We start from the raw sequence: 20,849 nt of genomic DNA, 5'->3' as shown, positions 1-20,849 counted from the left end.
CTATTTCATGTCACTCCTTCATGGACAGGGAACAGATGTGGAGTGGGGTTGGTTCGGGTGGAACGTCTATGAAGGCTGCTTCCTCTTTTAAAGGGGGAAGGAGTGTAGCCCAGGATCAGGAAGATGATCTTCTGTGTTACTATTAAACGTCCTATGACATCTGTTCCGGTTAGTTAGGTGCACCGTGGTGTGTACCTTGTTCTCCTGAACAGGGATGTGTTTCAGACAACTTGATCGCCATGGCATCTGGCTTATGCCTGCATCTCAGATTGTCTCTCCGTTATTGGGAGCTGGAAGGGGAAGGACCACAGGCAGTCTATACTCCCACGACCAATGTAACATGACAATTCCCTGGCCCTTGTTTAATCCTCTGCAGCCATCACTGGCTGTGAAATGACAGAAGCTAAGGGACACGCGCCTACTTCTCAGACCACGCCAAGCCCCTAGGAACAGAACTCCTGACTGATGACAGTGACTCTGGGCACTGGGGAAGGGGTGGCAGGACCTGGCCCATGTTACGTATCTGCTGTGGGTTGTTCGGAGATGCAGGTCCTTTCTGGGCCAGTGTCATGGGTTTGTATCAGGATTCCATTAGAGATATTTTCCAGCATTTTGTTTTGTTTTGTGAGGCTAGGAAAGAAAGAGGGGATTTATACTGAGCATCAGGAAAAGGAGGACTGAGGAGGAGGTGGGGCCCTAATATTTTACACAGTGCCTGTCCACAAAGGGCCTTTGGGGGCCTAGAACTTACCTTGCAGAAGGCCCCTACCTGCTAGTACGCCGGCTGAGGGGCATTTCTCACAGAGCGGATGTCCACACAGCTCCAGGTCTTGGGAGACAGCCTGTGAGGCTTAGGTGCCAGGGTGTGCCTTAGGGAGGCTCTCCAAGTGAGTGCTTGCTGAGGCAGTTTCTTCTCGGCAGGCAGGGGTCAGGGAGCTTGGTGGATGGGCGTGGGGTCACGAGTGGAATAATTCTCAACTGGAGGTCAGGGCATGAAAATCACTTGAAGACAGTTGCACGCTGCAGTTTCCCTTGTCCAAGAGTCTCTCATCTGTGGAGATTTACACTCTGATGCCGCAGAAAGCCTCAGTCCCACTTGCCCATTCTCCTCCTCCATTCACTCCTCTCCTTTGCCTCAACAGCATCTGCACTGCTGGGAACGGATGTCCCCATGAACCCCGGTGCCTCCTTGTCTACTTTCACGGCAGTGTCCTTTCCTCCACCCATTCCTGGCGCCCAGCACTGGCCACCCTGGGAGCAGCACCTGCCACCTCTCATCACCCCCGCATTCCCTCCTGGCAGCAGCCTGCGGCTGCCAGCTTTCCCCAGGATGCCTTTGGTGGCTAATGGTGGCTGTGGCCCCGGTGCCCCTGGGGCTTGCAACTTCACTGTACAAGTCAGGTCACAAGGGAGGCCAGTGCAGGGCCCCCAGACTCAGACCTTTATCGTTCCTCAGGGCCCCCTCAACTGGAGCGCTCCAGGGGCCCTCAGCGGGAGTGCTGCATGTCCTGCACCCATATTCTTAGCAACCCCTGCGATGGAGACCATTGTGACTGCTCCAGCTGTTGGAGTTACTCAGGCTGGCAAGGGAGGCTGGACCCCAGGCTTTCCTCCTCAAGCTCCACCACCAGCTGCCCAGATGGCCCCTAACATTCGCCCAGTGAACTCTGGGCCATGGCCACATGGCACTTCCAGGGAGGGCAGCCTGGACACCAACCAGCCCTATGCCTCGCAGGAGGACTGCTCTAACCACCAGAGCGTGTACAGTAACTTCCGACGGTGGCAGCGCCTCAAGCCACTGGCCCGGAGACACCTTCCCCAGAGTCCTGATGCAGAAGCTCTTTCCTGCTTTCTCATGTGAGTGAACGCTCAGGGGGTCATGAGCTTATCGGAGCTCTTAGATAAAGAGGAACTGGGGATGGACTCGCAGGTTAGCTTTCTAGGGATACTGGAAGCGAGGTGTGAGGGCGATGTCCACGCCATGAGAAGGCACACTGTCGGTCATACGGGCGAGCCTGCCAGTCCATGACATCATGACTGAAATGTGCCTTATCTCAACTGACCCCACCCCGCTGTGAGTCTAGCCAGCTTGCTCTTCCATGATTCTCCTGGTAATATGGCCTGAAGACTTGCAGTCAGAGAGGGTCGTGGTGTAAGTTGAGGAGCCAAGGAGTGGATGCCACACTCTCCTGTGCTGACGTCTCCTTTCATACAGCACTTGAGTGTACATGGCCGGGGGAGGTCACTTCGGAGAAGGGGGAAGAGCGCGGGGCCCAGGAGAGCGCTTCATGCACGCCTCGACTTCGTTGATGTGGAGAATTCCACTAGGAACAGGGTGATGGTAGAGCTCTCCTAAGGGCATGGGCTCTCTCCCACTAGAGTTGTGAGCGTGGCAGGCATTTCCATCCTAAACCTCCGGTCCCTCGTAAAAAGGGGACAATCACACTTCACCTTCAGAGGACCGTGCAGAAGACTCCTTGGGCTAATCTATGAAGTGTCAGCAGATTGCCTGGCACATGCCACGCCTCATTGATGATGGTGATTTTTTTTTTTTTTTTTTTTTTTTTTTTTTTTTTTTTCTGTACGCGGGCCTCTCACTGTTGTGGCCTCTCCCGTTGCGGAGCACAGGCTCCGGACGCACAGGCTCAGCGGCCATGGCTCACGGGCCCAGCCGCTCCGCGGCATATGGGATCCTCCCAGACCGGGGCACGAACCCGTATCCCCTGCATCGGCAGGCGGACTCTCAACCACTGCGCCACCAGGGAGGCCCAATGATGGTGATTTTTATTATGAAGAGGCAGCCTTGAAGAGGAAAAGAGCTCCCCAAGGCACAGTGTCCCAGCTCTAGCCTGGGAGTGGATGGTCATCCTCGAGGGAGTGTGAGGTGGTGACAGCCGTAGCCGGGAAGGCTTGTCTCTGCTCTCCCGGACACCTGCCTCTCACTCTCCTGTTGCTCAGTCATGCTGTGTTGAGTGATGTGTGGTCCACATTGGTGGGTGGGGTCAGGCAGGTGGGGGCTGGGCTGGGCACAGAGACTGACCCCGAGTGCTTACAGCCCAGCGCTTCGATCCCTGGCCCGCCTGAAGCCCACCATGACACTGGAGGAGGGACTGTGCAGGGCCGTGCAGGAATGGCAGCACATTAGCAACTCTGACCGGATGATCTACTACGAGATGGCGCAAAAGTGAGTCAGCGTCCTGGGCCCAGGGGCTGCGTGGAGGGTGAGGCGAGTGGGTGAGGGCAGGGTCTGGCCGTGGGGGTGCTCATCAGAGAGGACAAAGGAGAAGGGCTGTCGCTCGGAACGGGGGGCCCGCAGCCCAGAGGCCCTACAGTCCTCCAGAAACCCCTCCCTCACCTTGAGAGTTTGGGTCTTCTGTCCTTCCTCCACCACGAGCTCTGCCCTCCCCTGAGTTTGACCTACCCTTGCCCTCACATGAAGGTCTCAGGACGGGGCAGGGTGAAGCTGTGAGTCCAGTAGGGGTCCAACTCCGGCCATATGGGCTGGGCCGGGGAAAGAGCTCCACCCGCCAGCCTGCTGCTTCCTTAGTGGTGGCTGGCTGGCGGCCACTGACATCGATTTGGGACCCCCTCTCCTCACAAAAAGTGGCCTGAGTGGGTACCCTGGCATCCCTCAAGAGGCTGGGGAAGCCAGCTGTCATCAGCCCAAGGGTCTCTGGCCCTTCCAGTGTTTGCTCCACGGTAATCCCCTTGGTTTAAGAAACAAAACCAAACAAACAAGCACCTCTCAGAGGAAAGGAAGGCCTGTCCTCTAAGCTCAGCATCCACATCGTCCAGCCTCTCCTGAGCCCTGTCTCCAGGTCTACGTTCCAGAACTCTCAGGCCCAACCCAGGGTCCTGGATTTGGGCAAGGACCCCTGTGGGGAACACATGCCTGTTCTAGCCTCCGGCTGTCAGCCCTTCATGTGGCTCTGGATGGGGGGCATGAGGAGGGTGCCCCCTGGGTCAGCCACGTGTCCCGTTGACCTGGTTCAATGCAGCGACCTGGCTCTATGCTGTTGAATGCTCTCCAGTGCTGGTGAGGCAGGAAGGGTCCCAGATCTTCTATCAGTTCCAGGAGCAGCTCTCTGCTGTGGACAGCACCTCACAGGGCCTTGACAGCCCCAAGGCACATCCTCTCCCAATCCCTCATTCTTGGCTGCCTTTGTTGGGCTCCAGAACCCAGGCCATTTTCTCAGCGTGGCGTGTGCCTCCGTCACCCCCCAGGTTCACGGAATTTGAGGCAGAGGAGGAGATGCAGGTTCAGCAGTTGCAGTGGATGCAGTGCGCGCAGGGCCTGCCTCCTCCAGCCCCACCGAAGCTGGATCCTCGGGGGCCCCCAGCCCTGAAAGTGGGCCTTCAGCCAGCCACCCAGGTTCCCACTGGAGTTGAACGCACAGGTAACAGGGGCCCAGGGTTGGCCACTGTTCCCATGTGGATCATCTTCCTTCAAGACAGGGGCATTGGTCGTTCAAGCAAAACAGCCACCGAGGCGGGGGGTGGGGGGGTGGGGTCTCAGATGCCCTTTGTCACTACGGGGTATTGACTTGGTCAATTTTGTAACTTCTCTCACGCCTCCCTGTCAAAGGACTGCACACAAAGTCTGCCTAAGAAGTGGGCTTGATGGGGACACCCCTGGAAAATTGGAGGTTCCCCACTTCCTTACATGTGACTCTTAGATGCCCCCTTACCTCCCCCCTCCAACTGTGCATGAAGCTTCAGGTGGTCCTGACCCCCCCACACCCACATCAATGTCCCCCAACAATGCCCTCACCAGCGTGCGCTCGGTGGTCAGGAGGTGGACCGGGAGCCCCTCACCTTCCTCCCCTTCCTCCTGCTCTGCCTCAGCCTGTGCTCCCAGGATGTCCGGCCCCAGCGCCCAGCCCTCCCGCCCGAAGCCACACAGGTCCCAGCGACCCCCGGAGCCCAAGGCACCCGAGGAGATTCCACCTGAGGCTGTGAGGGAGTATGTGGACATCATGGAGGCGCTGGTGGGGCCCGTCCACTCAGCCACAGGTGACTCAGATGCAGAATGGGGAGAGGACGGAAATGAGCTGCAGCAGGAAGAAGACGGCACCTACTCGGACCCGGATCTCTTAAGCTACATTGACAAGCTGTGTTCCCAGGAGGACTTTGTCACCAAAGTAGGCTAGGCCTGGAGACTGGGGTCTGCAAGATGCCAGGGCATGGAACTCTCAGCACCCAAGATCTGGGTTCTGCTCAGGCCGTTGGGACTTAAGCTCAGCTCCTTGTTCCTGAGCCTGGTGTTAGGGGAGGTTTATGCAGATGTTTGTGTGTATATGTTTGTGTCTATCTGTGTGTATGCCTTTATGTCTGTGTTTGTGCCTCTGTATATGTGCTCTTTTGTGTGTGACTGTGTATGTGCATGTTTGTGTGTGTGTGTGTGTGTGTGTGTGTGCGCGCGCGCTGACCATCCCCGCCTTGTGCAGGAGAGTGGGGTGGGTCTCTGCTTTTCACTTTCCCTCCTGGCCTTCTTGTCTCACAGGCCACTCCTGGCCAAGGATGCTCACAGCCTCTTCTTTCTGTTCTAGGTGGAGGCAGTCATTCACCCTGGATTCCTGGCAGATTTGCTTTCCCCAGACCCACAGCTGGATCTCTTGGCCCTAGAGAAGGAGCTGGAGCAGGAGGAAGGGCTCACCCCCGAAGAAGTGAGTCAGGGGAGGGAGAGGGACACTCAGGGAGCCAGGGACCCCACGGGAGGGGGACACCAGGTGATCCAGGGGACAGGGGAACCCAGATGACCCAGGGGAGCCAGAGGAGGGAGGGATCCCCGGTAGAACAGGGGACACAAGGGACACCCAGGAAGACCAGGGCACGGAGGGACCCCAGTGAACAGGGGAGAGGTAGGGCCCCAGAACAGGAGGGCCACATAGCGCTGTCCATCCCTCCCCTGCCTGGGACGCCTGGCATGGGGAAGGGCCCGTTCTGGGGTGGGTGCGGTGCAGGGTGAAAGGAAGGAAAGGATAGGGAGCCGGGAGGGGAGGGAAGGTCACAAAGCTGGGAATCAGTTGCAGGAGGATGGCAGGCTGCCAGTGTCTGTATTTGGATTCGAGTCCTGGGGTCGCCCGTCCCCTCCTCCCCCCCAGGGCCATTGTCCCACTGCCCAGTGCTCCTCTCTCACACGTGTGTGTGGAGCCGTCACTGTCCTCCTCCCTCCTACCAGCTGGTGCAGAAACGACTCCTGGCCTTGAAAGAGGACGACGGTGTGCGGGCAGCCCCGAGTCACAGTGCACCCGGAATGGCCTCAAGTCCTTCTGAGTCCGACGCCGGCCAAGGTGCCCAGAGGCACGACCAAGACCCCCATCTAGGGGTCAGTGATGAAGCCTGCCCACCAGAGATTGATTCTGAGGCTCTTCATAGGCTCATCCAAACAGACACTGCCCTGTGCAGGCCCAAAGTCTTTCTTCCCTCTGGAGGACATCAGGAGTTCTCTATATTCCGGCCCGTACGGCTCTCCCCTCCCCAGGGTCAAAGGCGCACTGGCCCTCTACTGAGATCCAGGGATGCGTCTGTTCTCAGAAAGGCCTCTCCTCTTCGGGAGGCCCGAGTGCCCGGGGACGGGTCCAGTGAGAACGAGGAGGTGCTCCAAAGCGTCTTCATCGTAGACTCTCAGCATATACTGGTGCCTTTCGGGATGTCCGTCAGTCCTGCGCATGTCTCAGCCCTGGCTTCCTCTGGAGGTTGGGGGGCCCAGAGTGCTCCCCAGTCCCCCTCCTCTCAGAGAAGAGGCCTCAGCCCAGCTCCACCAGCCGCTCCCAAGTCGAGGAAGCGGGCTGTGTGTGGACGCCCAGCCGCTGCTGAGAAGCTGCCCATCCCCGGGGCTGGCCTCGGCGTCTCTGGGAGGCCAGCCTTGGCTCTGGGGCTGGCTCGCCCCTCACAGCTGAGAAAGAGAAAGCGTGACCCGTTTGACACAAAGAAGCGTGGGAAGAGGAGGAAGAAGCACTGCAGCCAGTAGGGAACAGCTGGGCCGGCCCTCCAGGGCGAGGCCCCAGGGCAGCCCCCTGGGGAGCCTAGGGGCTCCTCCTCCTCCCAGTGCTGAACCTGGATGATGTGGGGGGAAGGGAGGGGGGCAGGACCACCAGGGTGGGGAGGGGGAGCGGGATTGTGGGGGGTTAGGGAGGTGGGGGAGGTGGGTGTGGTCAGGTGTGGGTGGGAGGAGGACCTTTGGAGTGATGTATGTAAACTGTGAACAAAGATCGTTTTCGTGGGAAATGCTCTCAGGCCACTGTCATCTTGTTGGTGTTGAGCTGCTCCACAGAGAGCGATCCTGAGAGGAAGGAAGGATGAGGGAGGTCACAGGAGCTCTGGGTCTACAGGTGGCCACACCTTTCCTCCACATAGACAAGGACTCCTCAGGCTGCCCCTGGGAACGCACAGCTCTCACTTTCCCCAGGGACCCCCTCATCAGCCCCTTCTCTAACGCCTGCTTGGCTAGGGCCCTTCTGGGGCATCTGTACCGTCTTCTGCATCCCTGGACCTTCTGGGGAGGCAGAGCTGCTCTTGTGCCTTTCAGCCCTCTGGACACTCACCAGTTTCTAGGATGGAGCCTGGAGACGGCCCTTGTCATTATGGAGCTTCTCTCTGCTTTCCTGAAGCGGCCAGACGACAGCGCTGGGATGACCCTCCGCTCATCTAGGGTTTCCTGTGTGGGTGGCCTGACCAGAGACGAAAAGTCTTGGCCATGGGGACAGGACTGTCTGCCTCATCGTAGCGGGAGCATCCTCTAGGCCCACTGGGATTATTGCAATGTGGAGAGTGGTGGAGGCAGCTACCTCTTAATCCCAATGAGGATGCAACAAGGGGAATGGGTGTGGGGAAATTCATGGGGCACCCGTTAAAGGTGTGTATAAGGGAAAGGACAGTTGGGCCCCTTTGTGGAACTTGTGGGATTTCTGTGCAGCACCATCTCGTTCAACTGAGGGAGGAGGACCCATCTGGCTGTGGCTGTGGGGACTGGCGTTAGGGGCCTACGGGTCTGCAAAGACACCCCAGAACTACTGTCCCTTCCCTTTGCACCCATGGCTGGACATGTGTGTGTACTGGTATCAACACTGGTTTGTATCCCCATAGAAAACAGATCCTCCTAACAAACTATGACCACGTTTCACAAGAACAGCTTGCTCACAGGGCCAGCAGGGTGTGGGAGAGGTGTCTGTGGCCCCAGATCTGAGTGGGAGCTGGGATCCATGCCGAGGAGTGTGGAGGCCTCAGTCACCGTCCTGTGGGTGCCGGCAGAGACTTCGAATCATCAGAGCAGGGGAAATGACCCCCTCATTAGAGTGAGACGAGCAAACAATGAGGGGCAGGGAGTAGACCCCTGCTGTCTCCCAGAAGTGCCTCCCCTCCCAGTCTGCTTAGCCTCTGTCACAGCCTGTGCTGGCCCACCTCTGAAGCCCCTTCCTCCTAAAGCACTGAGGTGCTCTGATCTTTTATGGACCTGCCCTGGGCCTCACCCCCCCTTCCCTGCTGGCCAAAGGCTCTTCTCCTGCTTCTGACTTCTGATTCCTTCCCCAGGACCCAGGCAGGTGTTAGGACAACAGAGACTCCCTGAACACGACCCCTACACCACCAGTATGCAAAACTGGGGCCGCAGGCTTCCACAGGTGGCCTGACTCTCTGCTGGACCCTGCAAAGAGCTTGGAGAAGAAAGGGGCTCATGTCTCTCCACCTCCACAGAATCTGTAGGTCAGCCTCACAGGTCCCCCTCTGTCCAGGTGGGCAGCACATATGTGCTCCCAGCCCTCCTTGACCCTTTGTGAAAGAAAGTTTTTGCAGCTTAGTAGTCTGATATTAGTCAAGGTGTCTCAGGGCTTGTTCCTTTTGAAGCCCTACAGAAGAATCTGTTTCCTTTCCCTTTCTGTCTTCTAGAGGCTGCCTGCATTCCTTGGAATTAGTCCCTTCTTCCATCTTCAAAGTGCATCACTTTAATCTCTGCTTCCCTCATCACATGGTCTCTCCAACTCTGACTCTCCCTGTGTCCCTCCTATACAGCTCTTTGTGTTTATATATAGCCCACCCAGAAAATTTAGGATAATCTCTTCATCTCAAGATTTTTTACCTAGTCACAGCTGCAAAGTCCATTTTTCCATACAAGGTAACGTTCACATATTGTCATAGGAGGGGTTAAACACGGACGTTTTGGGGGAACCAGAATTTACCCTACTAGAAGAAATCCACAAGAATACCTACCATCAGAATCCACATGAGTAATAGACTATGACCAAGTGGAATTTATTCCAGGGATGCAAGCCTTGTTCAATGGTAAAAAATCATCAATGTAATCTACCATATTGAGTCTAAAGAAGAAACACATACTGTCACACCAATTAATACAGAACAGGCATTTAACGAGATTCAACACCCATTCATATTAAAAATGCTCAGAAAACTAGGAATAGAAGGTCACTACCTCAACCTAATAAAGAACATCTACAAAAAACCTACTTCTAACATCACATGAAATGGTGAAAGAATGAATGCTTTTCCCTGAGTTCAAAAACAAGGTTAGAATGTCCACTCTTATCTTAGTTTTCAACTTAGTACTTTAGATTCTAGTTAGTGTAGTACAGCAAGAAAAGGAAAAAAGAGGCATACATATTAGAAAAGAAGAAATATAACTGTCATTCTTTACAGATGACATAATTGTCTACATAGAAAATTCCAAGGAATGTATAAGTAGACTCATAATAAATTATAATAACTTGCTTTAGCAGGATCTCAGAATATAAAATCAATACATAAACATTAATACACAACATTGATCATATTTCCATATACTAGTAACAAACTGAACGATTGAAAACTAAAATTTAAAACATAGTAAATAGGTTCCAGTTCAAGATGGCAACATAGGAAGATCCTGAACCCACCTCCTCCCACAAACACACCAAGTCTACAGCTACATATGGAAAAATTTCCTCTGAAGAAAACTAAAAGATGGTGGAGCAACCCCTTCACATCAGGAAAACCAGAGGGAAACCACATCAAAACAGGTCGGAAAGGCTGAGACACAATTTTGCCATAAACCCCATCCTTGGTGTGGAGACACACAATTAGGAAGAAACTCAAAACCTGGAGCTTCTTCCTGAGAGGTGAAGGGTATGGACCCCACATTGGGCACTCCAAATTTTAAGGCTGGCACCTGAGAGATAGACCCTCAAAACATCTGACTTTGAAGACCAACAAGGCACATCCCATGAGACCCACAGGGCTGTGGTGAACTGAGGAACAGCTCTTAAAGGGCCTGTGCACAGACTCACCTGTCCCAGGGCCAAGTGTAGAAGCAGCCCTTTGAAAAGCACTCTGACTTTGGTGAAAGAGACTCACTTCCCAATTTTAAAGCATTAATCTGAGGAACAGGGGCCTGCTGGAATACTCCCCAGGGACAGAGGCTGGCGGGTGCCATCTTCCTGCTCTCTCTCTGCCTTGATAAAACTGAAAGGTGCCATCTTTTTTCCCCTTTTTCCTTTCCTGCAGGTGACAGCTTTGTGCTCCAGCCAGCTGGCTCCTTCTTCCCTGCTCTTCCTCTGTCTTGCTATATATATATATATTTTTTCTTCTTTTCTTTTTTTCTTTTCCCTCTTTCCCTTTATTCAAATGGTGTCATCTTTGCACTCTTCCCACCACCTCACTCAGCCAGTAAGCATCATCTTCACACTTTCCTTCTGGTGTGCTCCAGAGAGCCAGAATCTCCAAGACAGGAGATCCCATTTTTGTGGCCTCCACTCAGGGGATGCTCCTTGATCACCTGGCTCTGGAGGCCAGGAGGGATTTCTTTTCTGGGTCCCATGGGACTGTAACAATTGGAGAGACAGTTCTTGGCAGGATACCACCCCCAGGATGTACCACTACCCATCAGACTGAGACACAGCCCCAGCCTTTACATGAAAAAGGCCTATTTGCTAGTAGGGACAAGACTTAAGAGCAGGCTTCAGGTTCAGCACACATCTAGAGGCTACGGATGTGCTCTCGGGGAAGGTAGGCTGGGGGTGCCATCTCTCCACCCTCACTCTGCCTTACTACAGTTCACTGGTATCTCCCAGAATGGAGCTTGTACACTTATCTGAAGCACTGTTTTCTTGTGACTGCTCCCCAGGGAACACCTTCAGATTGCTTGCTTCTGGGGCGCAGCAGGGCTTCCACTTGCAATCTCACAAGACTAAATACATTTGCATTCTTTAAAAGCTGTTACCAAGTTTTCTGGCTTCCTATCAACCTGAATCTAGGTGCTGCCTGAGATCCTCCACTTTGGGTTGCTCATTTGTCTTGGCACACCCTCAACTGCTGGGATGGTGTGCCAGGTCTATTAAAAATAAACTGCTTAGACAATCACAAAGGTTTGAGAGGCAACCAAGAGTAGACAGGGTTAAATGACAAGGTTCATCTGTCACACAGCTCTTCAAGACTGGGAGATGTGGCTATTTCACTTAATGCATAGAAACCAACACAGAGAGTCAAGCAAAATGAAGAAAGGGAGGACTATACTCCAAAAAAAGAACAAAATAAAACCTCAGGAAAAAATCTTAATGAAATGAACATAAGTAATTTACTTGATAAAGAGTTCAAAGTTATGGTCATAAAAATGCTCACTGAACTCAGAAGGAAAATGGATGAAAACAGTGAGAACTTCAACGAAGAAATAGAAGATATAAGAAAGTTCCAAATAGAAGTCACAGAACTGGAGAATGCAATAACTGAACTTAGAAATACAGTAGATGAAGCACAAGAAAGAATAGGTGAACTCAAAGACAGGTCAGAGGAACTCATCCAATCAGAGAATAAGGAAGAAAAAAGAATGAAAATAATGAATAAAGCTTAAGGGATTTATGGCACATCAAATGGAATAACATTCACCTTATAGGAACTGCAGAAGGAGAAGAGAAAAGGGGGCAGAAAACATTTGTAGAAATAATATCTGAAAACTTTTCCTAACCTGGGGAAAGAAACAGACATCCAGATACAGGAAGCCCAGAGAGCTCCAAAGCAGATCAACCTAAAGAGATCCATACCAAGAAATATTAAAATTAAAATGTCAACGTTAAAGATAACAAGGGAATCTTAAAATCACCAAGAGAAATACAACTTGTTATATAAATTGTTATATACAGCTGGTTATACAACTTGTTATATAACTACATCAACCTAAAAAGCTTCTACACAGAAAAATAAACAATCAACAAAATGAAAGGGCAAGCTACAGAATGGGAGAAAATATTTGCAAATCATGTATGTGATAAGGTGTTAATATCCAAAATATATAAGGAATTCATACAGTGGCTATATCTATATCTATATCTATATATAGATATATAGATATAGATAGATATAGATTTTCAAACAATTCAATTAAAACTTGGGCAGAAGAACTGAATAAAAAATTTTCCAATGAAGACATCCAGATCACCAACAGGTTCATGAAAAGATGCTCTACATCACTAATCACCAGGGAAATGCAAATCAAAACTACAACGAGATATCACCTCAAAGAGACTAAGAGGTAACAAATGTTGACAAGCATGCAGAAAAGGAAACCCTTGTGCACTGTTGGTGGGAATGTAAATTGGTACAGCCGTTATGGTAAACAATATGGAGTCTCCTCAAAAAATTAAAAAGAAAACTACCATACATTAGCAATCCTGCTTTGGGTATATATATATCCAAAGGAAATGAAATCACTATTTCAAAGAGATATCTGCACTCGCACGTTCATTGCAGCATTATTCACAATTGCCGAGAGATGGAAACAACCAAAGTGTCCATACATGGATAAATGGATATAGAAGATGTGGTATGTACATAGATGGAATATTATTCAGCCATGAAAAAGAAGAAAATCCTGCCACTTGCAACAACATTTATGGATCCTTGGGGCATTATGATGAGTGAAATAAGTCAGAGAGAGAAAAATAAATACTGTATGATGTAACTAAATTGTAGACTCTAAAACAGCCAAACCCAGAGAAACAGAGAATAGAATGGTTGTTGCTAGGGGTTGGGGGAAATGGGGAGATGTTGACCAAAGGGTAAAATATCCAGTTAGCACATGAATTTCTGGGAATCTAATCTACAGCATGGTGATTGCAGTTAACAGAACTGTATTATATACTTTAAAGTTGCTAAGAGAGATCTTAAATGTTCTCACCAAAAAAAATGGTATTTATGCGAGGTAATGGAGGTGTGTTAACTAGCTCCGCTGTGGTAATCATTTCACAACATGTAACATACCAACAGGTTGTACACCTTAAACTTACACAATGCTATATGTCAATTACATCTCAATAAATTTAGAAAAAATACAGAAAACAGACTGTTGCACAACATTCAAGCAAAAATACTAGTTTTGGACTGCTTTTTCTTGAATTTAGTCATTGTTCCTTCTTGAATCTGTTTTGTATCACATGATAGCAGACTCATACAGGCAGCTTACTTCTGATCAGGCACAGCCAAAGAGAAGCAACTGATGGTATATGGGAGTTTAGGGATAAGCTCTGAGATTTCTCCCTTTCTTCCTCTACTTTGTGAAGATTCTCCAGCAGCAAATGTGTAACTTCCACGGCTCCAAATCCAATGAGACAGAACTGGTATGGTCTGACATTGATGATCATTTAACCTGGCCCTGGACTCCTTTACAACCCTCTCCTTAACTTTGCCTTTCCAGCATAGGGGTACAAGTAAATTCCTGTTCCTACTAATCACTCCATTATCTAGGTGGCCCTTCTTTACTTCTCAGAAGTTTCATCACTGGTGTTCTTAATACCCTGTATTAAATTTATTTGCAAAGACTTGAAACAATTTCTATTTTATTTGTTATGGGCAAATACAGTATAATAAAATTTCCAAATATTAAAAAAATTAGAAGACACATGAAATCTCAAAATGGGGAAATGTTAGCCACGTTTAGGAAGAAAATGTACTAATATTATTGGAGGAGAGAATTCAGGAATTGGAAGATAACACTAATGAGTTTGGAAGGTATAAGACTGTGGAGAAGTTTGAATGGTGGGCTTCATGCCACAGGAAATAGGGAGTGATTCAAAGTTCTATAAAGATTGTGCTCACTTCAGCAGCACATATACAAAGTTTTATAAGATTAATCTGAAAGTGGTAGGCAGTTTGGAGTATGCGATGGAGTGATGTCAAAGAAAAATTGCACCAGATGGTTAAGCAGGCAAGGAGTACTTTACTCAAGATGATTCTGTAATAGGGGAGAGAGACTGAACTCCGTTCTGCTGAAACAAAAGGCATGGAAGTTTTTAGATGCCAGGATGAGCTGTAGGAAAAATAGTAGAGGATGCTGGGGAAGAGGTTGGTCAATATAATTAGACCATCTCTGTTTGCTTTGGCTCTTATCAAAGTTAGGCTCCTATACTCCCCACAGAGACTGGGAAGTAGGGGCAATACCTTTCTTGAAGGTTATATTTCAAAGAGCTGACTCCCAGGTCCTTGAGAAAGACATTTCTGGGTTGGAAAATTATCAAGTGACTAGGAGAAAATTTACATCTCAAAGGGGCAGAGAAAGAATTTATAATTTCAAGTTTCTTAAAGTAAATGTTTTCAGAAAAGGGAGGTTAGGGGCCTATGGTAAAGAAAAATCCTGTCTGAAGTTTAGCCAAACTGAGGGACACATTAAGGCCATCTTGATCAGTAGTTAAAATTAGCATTACCTTCAGGAAGGTTATTTTATAAAGAAAAGCAATGCTTTAGGAACTTTCTCAGAAGAATGAAAAGTAACTGTCTGCTAGTTAGATACAGGTCAGGAATAATGAGAAAGGGCAGTTACAAAGTAAACTCAACTAATGTTCTCTGTGTTGTAGCTTTAATAAAGATGAAATAAGTAGAAAAAAAATAATCCATTGGTACACGGTGAGAGCCAATTGGATGGATTGCCCAATTAGAAATACTTCTTTATTTTCTAGTCATTATCAGTCAAGGATTAACAAACCTACTTTTATTAGATATACTTCTGTCTAGGGATTGAGAAATATCAATTATTTAAACTTAATCACTACTTTATTTCTGTGAGATTTTTAAAAATATACTTTGGGGAAAAGTAATGGAAGAGTGATATAGCACTAAAACATTGAAGTGAATGACATAATAAGATCCTATCTTTCTCAATTTAAGGAGAAAAAAAGGGAGGGCAAAAGAAATGGGCAGAAAGTAAGTTTACCAACCAGTCATTGTGTCAAGTGTTTTCATATATTTATCTAATTTAATACTCACAAAACAATGAGACATAAGGAAGATATTTATCCCATTCCATAGATGAAACTCTATTTACAAAGTAATATATCAACCATTTGTAGAGCGGACCCTTGAATTTAAGGCCTTATGTCTGTGGAAATGCAAGAGCCAAACCCTGCTAATACAAGGTGCTTAGAAGAGGTAGACTTCAGTGAGCAGGAAAATCAGAGCATGCGTGAACTGATGACAAGTTTTGCTGATCTAGTAGCTTTGTGAGATTTGTCTAGATTCAAAGGCCCTTGCTCTACTAAACCATCAAATTAGAGGTGGTCTCCTTCTGAAACAACCAATATTTGCAGAGCTATTCAGACTTTGGGTCATGGTATTTTTTCAAGGATTAACTATTATCACTGGCTTTTCAAATTTTAACTTTAGAAAGTCCTTGCTTTTGTTGGAAGCAATGTTAAATTTTGATGCAGTTGTTTGCAGGGATGAAACTTGGTCGCCCTCTGGAGGCTATTCTCAGGTCCGACTAGCATACCTTAATTTTGAGAAAGAAGCCAGGTCTTAACAATTTAACAACTCATTTTAAATGTGTGGAACTTATGTACATACATTATACTTTTTTAGAAGTTACAAAACATTGAGTTCAAAATGCTCAAAATATTTTAAAATGCTGAATTAAACGATTTATGGCATAGCATGTTTTGAATTCCTGTTCTCCCTTTGGAAATGGAGATGGTCATCATTCTCCTTTTATCATGCAATATCTATACTGGGACTAAAACCGTTATTTTTTCCTCCCCTATTATAGGAACACATGGGCAATTAGTTCTATAAAATGAATAATAAAACATATGACACAATACTATACACTCAATTACTACCAAGATCTTTCATTTTAACTTTAAAAAAAAAATCTCTAAATTTCCAATTAAAAAAATTTTTTTTCTTTCTCTCAGAGATAAAACATCAGAGCTTACAAGAACCCTTAAAAACAGAATGGCTCAAAGGATAAAAATGTTTTGCTCCCTAGTTCATTCTTGTTCAGTTTTCTTGTAGAAGGTGTATTATACCAGTTAGTGTAAATTATACAAGCAAAGTTCTTGCCATATATTGGTGACAGCCTTTCTACATAAAGTAAGCAGTTAAGGGGCTTCCCTGGTGGCGCAGTGGTTAAGAATCCACCTGCCAATGCAGGGGACACGGGTTCCAGCCCTGGTTCCCGAAGATCCCACATGCCGCGGAGCAACTAAGCCCATGTGCTGCAACTACTGAGCCTGAGCTCTAGAGCCCATGCGCCACAACTACTGAAGCCCGCGCACCTAGAGCCCATGCTCCGCAACGAGAAGCCACCGTGATGAGAAGCCCGCACACTGCAACAAAGAGTAGCCCCCACTCTCCGCAACTAGAGAAAGCTCGCGTGCAGCAACGAAGACCCAACACAGAGCCAAAAATAATAAATAAATACATTTTTTTTAAAAAGTAAGCAGTTATGAGCTGCTATAAACCTACTGTTTCTTTACTTGATTTAAATGAATTTAATTCTTTAAATAACTGAGCAAGTAGAGAATTTAGACTCAGCCATTATTAGAGGTACCTTATACAACCAAAGTGGTATAAAAACCCTGTAACATCAAAGTGTTGTGGAGGTCCTTCTGGTCTTCTGAGACCGGGACACCTGTACCTTTATGTCCCATTTATAAATGTTCCTCTATAATGTTTGGGATGCTGAAATATTTGATGAGATAGATACCTCATGCTTATTACATGCCTTCCCTATATCTCTCTCAACTACATCCCTCTAATGAGTTGGTGCAGCTCCAAGGCTCTATCCAGTAACAAGGTAGTGTCAGGCAGTGCTTGTTGTACTCACTGGCTTTTAATCCTCCAACTGCCTTGTAATCTCCTCCTTCACACCTTGAGGCTTAGAAATGGCATATTTCCTGAGGAAGAGGTTTCTAGGGAGTCCTGTATACTTGCTTGAAATGGGGACAGGAGGATGGAGGAACAGAAGGGAAGATATACGGAAGATGAATGGAGTTTTTTTAATATAAATTTTTCTGCCATAAAAACTATAGGTACCAAGCAAAGCAATCAGGGAAATATATATTCATGCATTAATTTACCACTTACAACGATGAGTAGATAGAGGACATTAGATAGATTAAGGAAGTATCTAGGAGGTAAAATGGATAAGATTGATAATGGATAGGATATAGTGGCTGATGCGAGAGGTTGAACTCAAGGATTATTGTTAGGTGCCTGGTTTATACAACTGGGTGAATGGTGTCACTATACACTAAGACAAATGAAAATGAAGGAGGAGAGATTAGGCAGTTTAGGGAGACCGTGAGTATTTAGCTTTATGTATATTTTAAATGAACAGATTTAGATGTTAAATAGGCAACTGGATTTACAGAATTCAGATTAGAGGTCTCAGGTACACAAATGTCCAAACTTTATGGAGTTGGTAACTGAAGCTGTGTGTTTCTGTGAAATCATATTATGAGTTCCAGAGTGAGAGGACATAATGGCCTAAAACTGAATTTTGAAGAATTTCAACATTTAATGTCTGAGGAGAAGGATACGTACCTGCAAAGAAGATAGAGAATGAACTGCCGCAGAGATTAGAAGAAAACCAGAGGAGTTTTTGGGTCAAGGAAAATCAAGTCTCAAAGACAGAAGCAAATCCTACTTACAGGTCAAGTAACTAGGAGATAAAATTTTCACGTCGCACCCATGGATTTGGAAATAGCTTATGAAGTACCTTTTTATTGGGGTCATAAAAGATGGATTCTATTGGGAGTGGGTTGAAGCATGAGAAGGAAGTCATAAAGTGAAGATATCAAATATAGAGAAACATTTTTAAACAGCTTTATGGAGGTACAACTGATGCACAAAAAATGGCACATACTTAATGTATACTATTTGATGAGTTTGGACATATGCATAAACCCATGAGACAATTAACACAATCAAGGTAATAGACATATCTGTCCCCTCCAAAAGCTTCCTTGTGTCCCATTTTTTCTGTGTGTGGTAAGAACACTTAACATGAAATTGACCCTCTTAACTAATTTTAAGTGCTTAACACTATTGTTAACTACAGACACTACTTGTACAGCAGATTTCTCGAATTTATTCATCTTGTATAATTGAAAATTCATACCTGTTGAACAACAGCTCCCCATTTCTCCCTTTCCCCAGCCCCTGGCAACCAACATTCTATTCTCTGCTTCCATGAGTCTGATTATTTTAGATACCTCATATAAATGGAATTATGCAGTATTTGTCCTTCTGTGACTGGCTTATTTACTTAGCGTATTGTCCTCCAGGTTCATCCCTGTTGCCACAATGGTAGAACTCCCTTCTTCTTTTAAAGTTGAAAATATTCCATTGTAAATATATACTACATGCTTTGAACCATTCATCTGTTGATGAACATTTTGGGAAAAGCTTCTTGACACTGATCTTGGCAATGATTTATTGGCTATGACACCAAAAGCACAGACCACAGAAGCAAAAATAGACAAGTAGAACTACATCAAAATAAAAAGCTCCTGCACAGCAAAGGAAACAACCAACAGAATGGAAAGGTAACCAATGGAATGGGAGAAAATATTTGCAAATCATATATCTGGTAAGGGGTAAATATCCAAAATTTATAAGGAATTCCCACAACTAAGTAGCAAATAAACCAAATAACTCCATCAAGAAATGGGCAAAGAACTTGAATATACATTTTCCAAAGAACACATATGAACGGCCAAAATGTATATGAAAAGGTACTCAGCATCGCTCATCATCAGGGCAATGCAAATCAAAATCACGAAGAGATATCACCTCACACCTGTTAGGATGCTTAGTTTCAAAAATATAAAGGTAACAAGTACTGGGGAGAATATGGAGAAATTGGATCTCTTGTACACTGTTGGTGGGAATACAAAATGGTATAGAGTCACTATGGAAAACAGTATGGAGGCTTCTCGAAAAATTAAAAACAGAACTATCATATGATTTAGCAATCCCACTTCTGAATGGATATATGTATATATATGTATATATATGTGTGTGTGTGTGTATATATACATATGTATAAGAGAACTGAAATCAGGATCTCAAAAAGATTGCACTCTCATGTTCATTGAAGCATTATTCACAATTGCCAAGATATAGAAAAACATTTTCAAGAATTATTTTAAAAACTGTGCCTTTGAAGAAGAGATAGTGTGGTAATTAGTAACAGAAGTCAGGTGGAGAAAGGTGAGTTTGGTTTTGCTTTTCTTTTTTGCTTTACTCTTCTTTATTATTTTTCCCAATTTGGAAGATTTTAGAATGTTTAAAAAAGATAGTGGAAAAGATCCATATTAGAGAAGGTATTGAACAAAATAAGGATCCTTAGAGAGTGCAAGGTGATGCAATCCAAATCAGGAGTAAGGGAATTGGGTTTAGTAGGAATAGAGCTTCTGTTCTGTTAAATTACCAAAGGAGATAAAGATGGCAGCAGATGTAGTAACTCTATTATGTTAATTAACAGGAAAGTTCTCCTCATGTTTTTTCTTTTCTTTTCTGTGAATTAAAAGAGATTATCTCCTGATATTATAGCAAATGGTGGGGACATGCCATTTAAGAATAGTGCAATAGCTGAATCACTTTGTTATACAGCAGAAACTAACACAACATTGTAATGCAATTATACTCCAATAAAGATTAAAAAAAAAAAGAATAGTGCAGAAAGAGAGAACAAAGTGTAAAGAGTGGGAAATGATGGGTCCAGATTAATGTAGCAGAATTAAAGGGCAATATTAAAGGACCTTTTAGGTTAGTGATCATGAATTTATAAAGGAAACAATCTAAACTATTATTCACTTTACTTGGGAAGACTTTGAAAGCTGGAGATCAAGAAAAGAGAAAGCAATGGTTTGGGTTGATCCAGCATAATTAAAAGACACTGGAACAGGGCTAGGGACAAACACACTATTAGATAATGGACATTGGAATGTAAGAGAGTAAGGGGAGATACAAAGGCAGTATCAGGAGAAAGCAAGGGAGTACACAGACTTGCGTCAAAGTACTATCATAGTGGTGGGGTATTTGAACAAGTGAACTGGAATGTGAGAAGTTATTGTAAAGGAATGGCATATTTGTGTGAATAATTTTGAAAGACTATTTCTCTTTTTCCAGCTCTGATTTTTATTTTAGAGGACTGACTCCTGAAAACTCGGTTTCCCAGGATTCACTGACAACTAGCTTCCAATTAATTTTGAGTAAAGGAAGGACTGGTGAGAGTTTGGAGGAAGGGGATAGGGGAGAACCCAGAATGCCCTCTTTCTTTGAGTTGTACATACAACTGAGGCTTCGTCTCCCTCATGCGTCCAATTCCTGCTCAAGGGCTTCTCCCTCCATGTTCCCAGCACCCACCAGCAGTCTCTACATTCATTCCAGTTCTGCTTAGGGGATTCAGTCTTTCCAAACTCTAGGTTGCCTTCCTATTTCATTTGACTCCAGCTTTTATAACTTTTGAAACAAGCTCCTTTTATTAAAATCTACTTTCTAAACTTCCTGAAGCAGATTTCCTGTCCTGCATGAGTAATCCCAGGAAAAAGATGCTCAAGATGGGACTCTGGAATAAGGTTTTGAGCTTG

General features: G+C 46.3%; 1 protein-coding gene across 1 annotated transcript; it reads left to right on the top strand.

The window, feature by feature from the left end:
* Nucleotides 1–416: 416 nt before the first annotated feature.
* Nucleotides 417–7,076, top strand: LOC309808895 (NUT family member 2F-like). Its single transcript, XM_082629466.1, has 8 exons — nucleotides 417–1,857; nucleotides 3,056–3,184; nucleotides 3,548–3,612; nucleotides 3,719–3,910; nucleotides 3,999–4,397; nucleotides 4,714–5,141; nucleotides 5,550–5,666; nucleotides 6,182–7,076. Exons 1-8 carry the CDS (start codon nucleotides 1,172–1,174, stop codon nucleotides 6,971–6,973), a joined length of 2,808 nt encoding a protein of 935 aa, XP_082485592.1. The 5' UTR covers nucleotides 417–1,171; the 3' UTR covers nucleotides 6,974–7,076.
* The last annotated feature ends 13,773 nt before the right edge of the window (nucleotides 7,077–20,849 follow it).

The sequence above is a fragment of the Mesoplodon mirus genome (genome assembly GCF_964341445.2).
Source record: "Mesoplodon mirus genome assembly, chromosome: 7".
Classification (NCBI taxonomy): Eukaryota; Metazoa; Chordata; class Mammalia; order Artiodactyla; family Ziphiidae; genus Mesoplodon; species Mesoplodon mirus.
This window is presented reverse-complemented; position numbering and strand designations above follow the sequence as displayed.

What these genes read in the sequence shown, in the direction of transcription:
- LOC309808895 (XM_082629466.1), top strand. Translation starts at nt 1,172, where the DNA reads ATGAACCCCGGTGCCTCCTTGTCTACTTTCACGGCAGTGTCCTTTCCT. An exon ending in GCTCTTTCCTGCTTTCTCAT is followed by an intron (nt 1,858 to 3,055) that starts GTGAGTGAACGC and finishes GAGTGCTTACAG; the next exon opens with CCCAGCGCTTCGATCCCTGG. An exon ending in AAGGGCTCACCCCCGAAGAA is followed by an intron (nt 5,667 to 6,181) that starts GTGAGTCAGGGG and finishes CCCTCCTACCAG; the next exon opens with CTGGTGCAGAAACGACTCCT.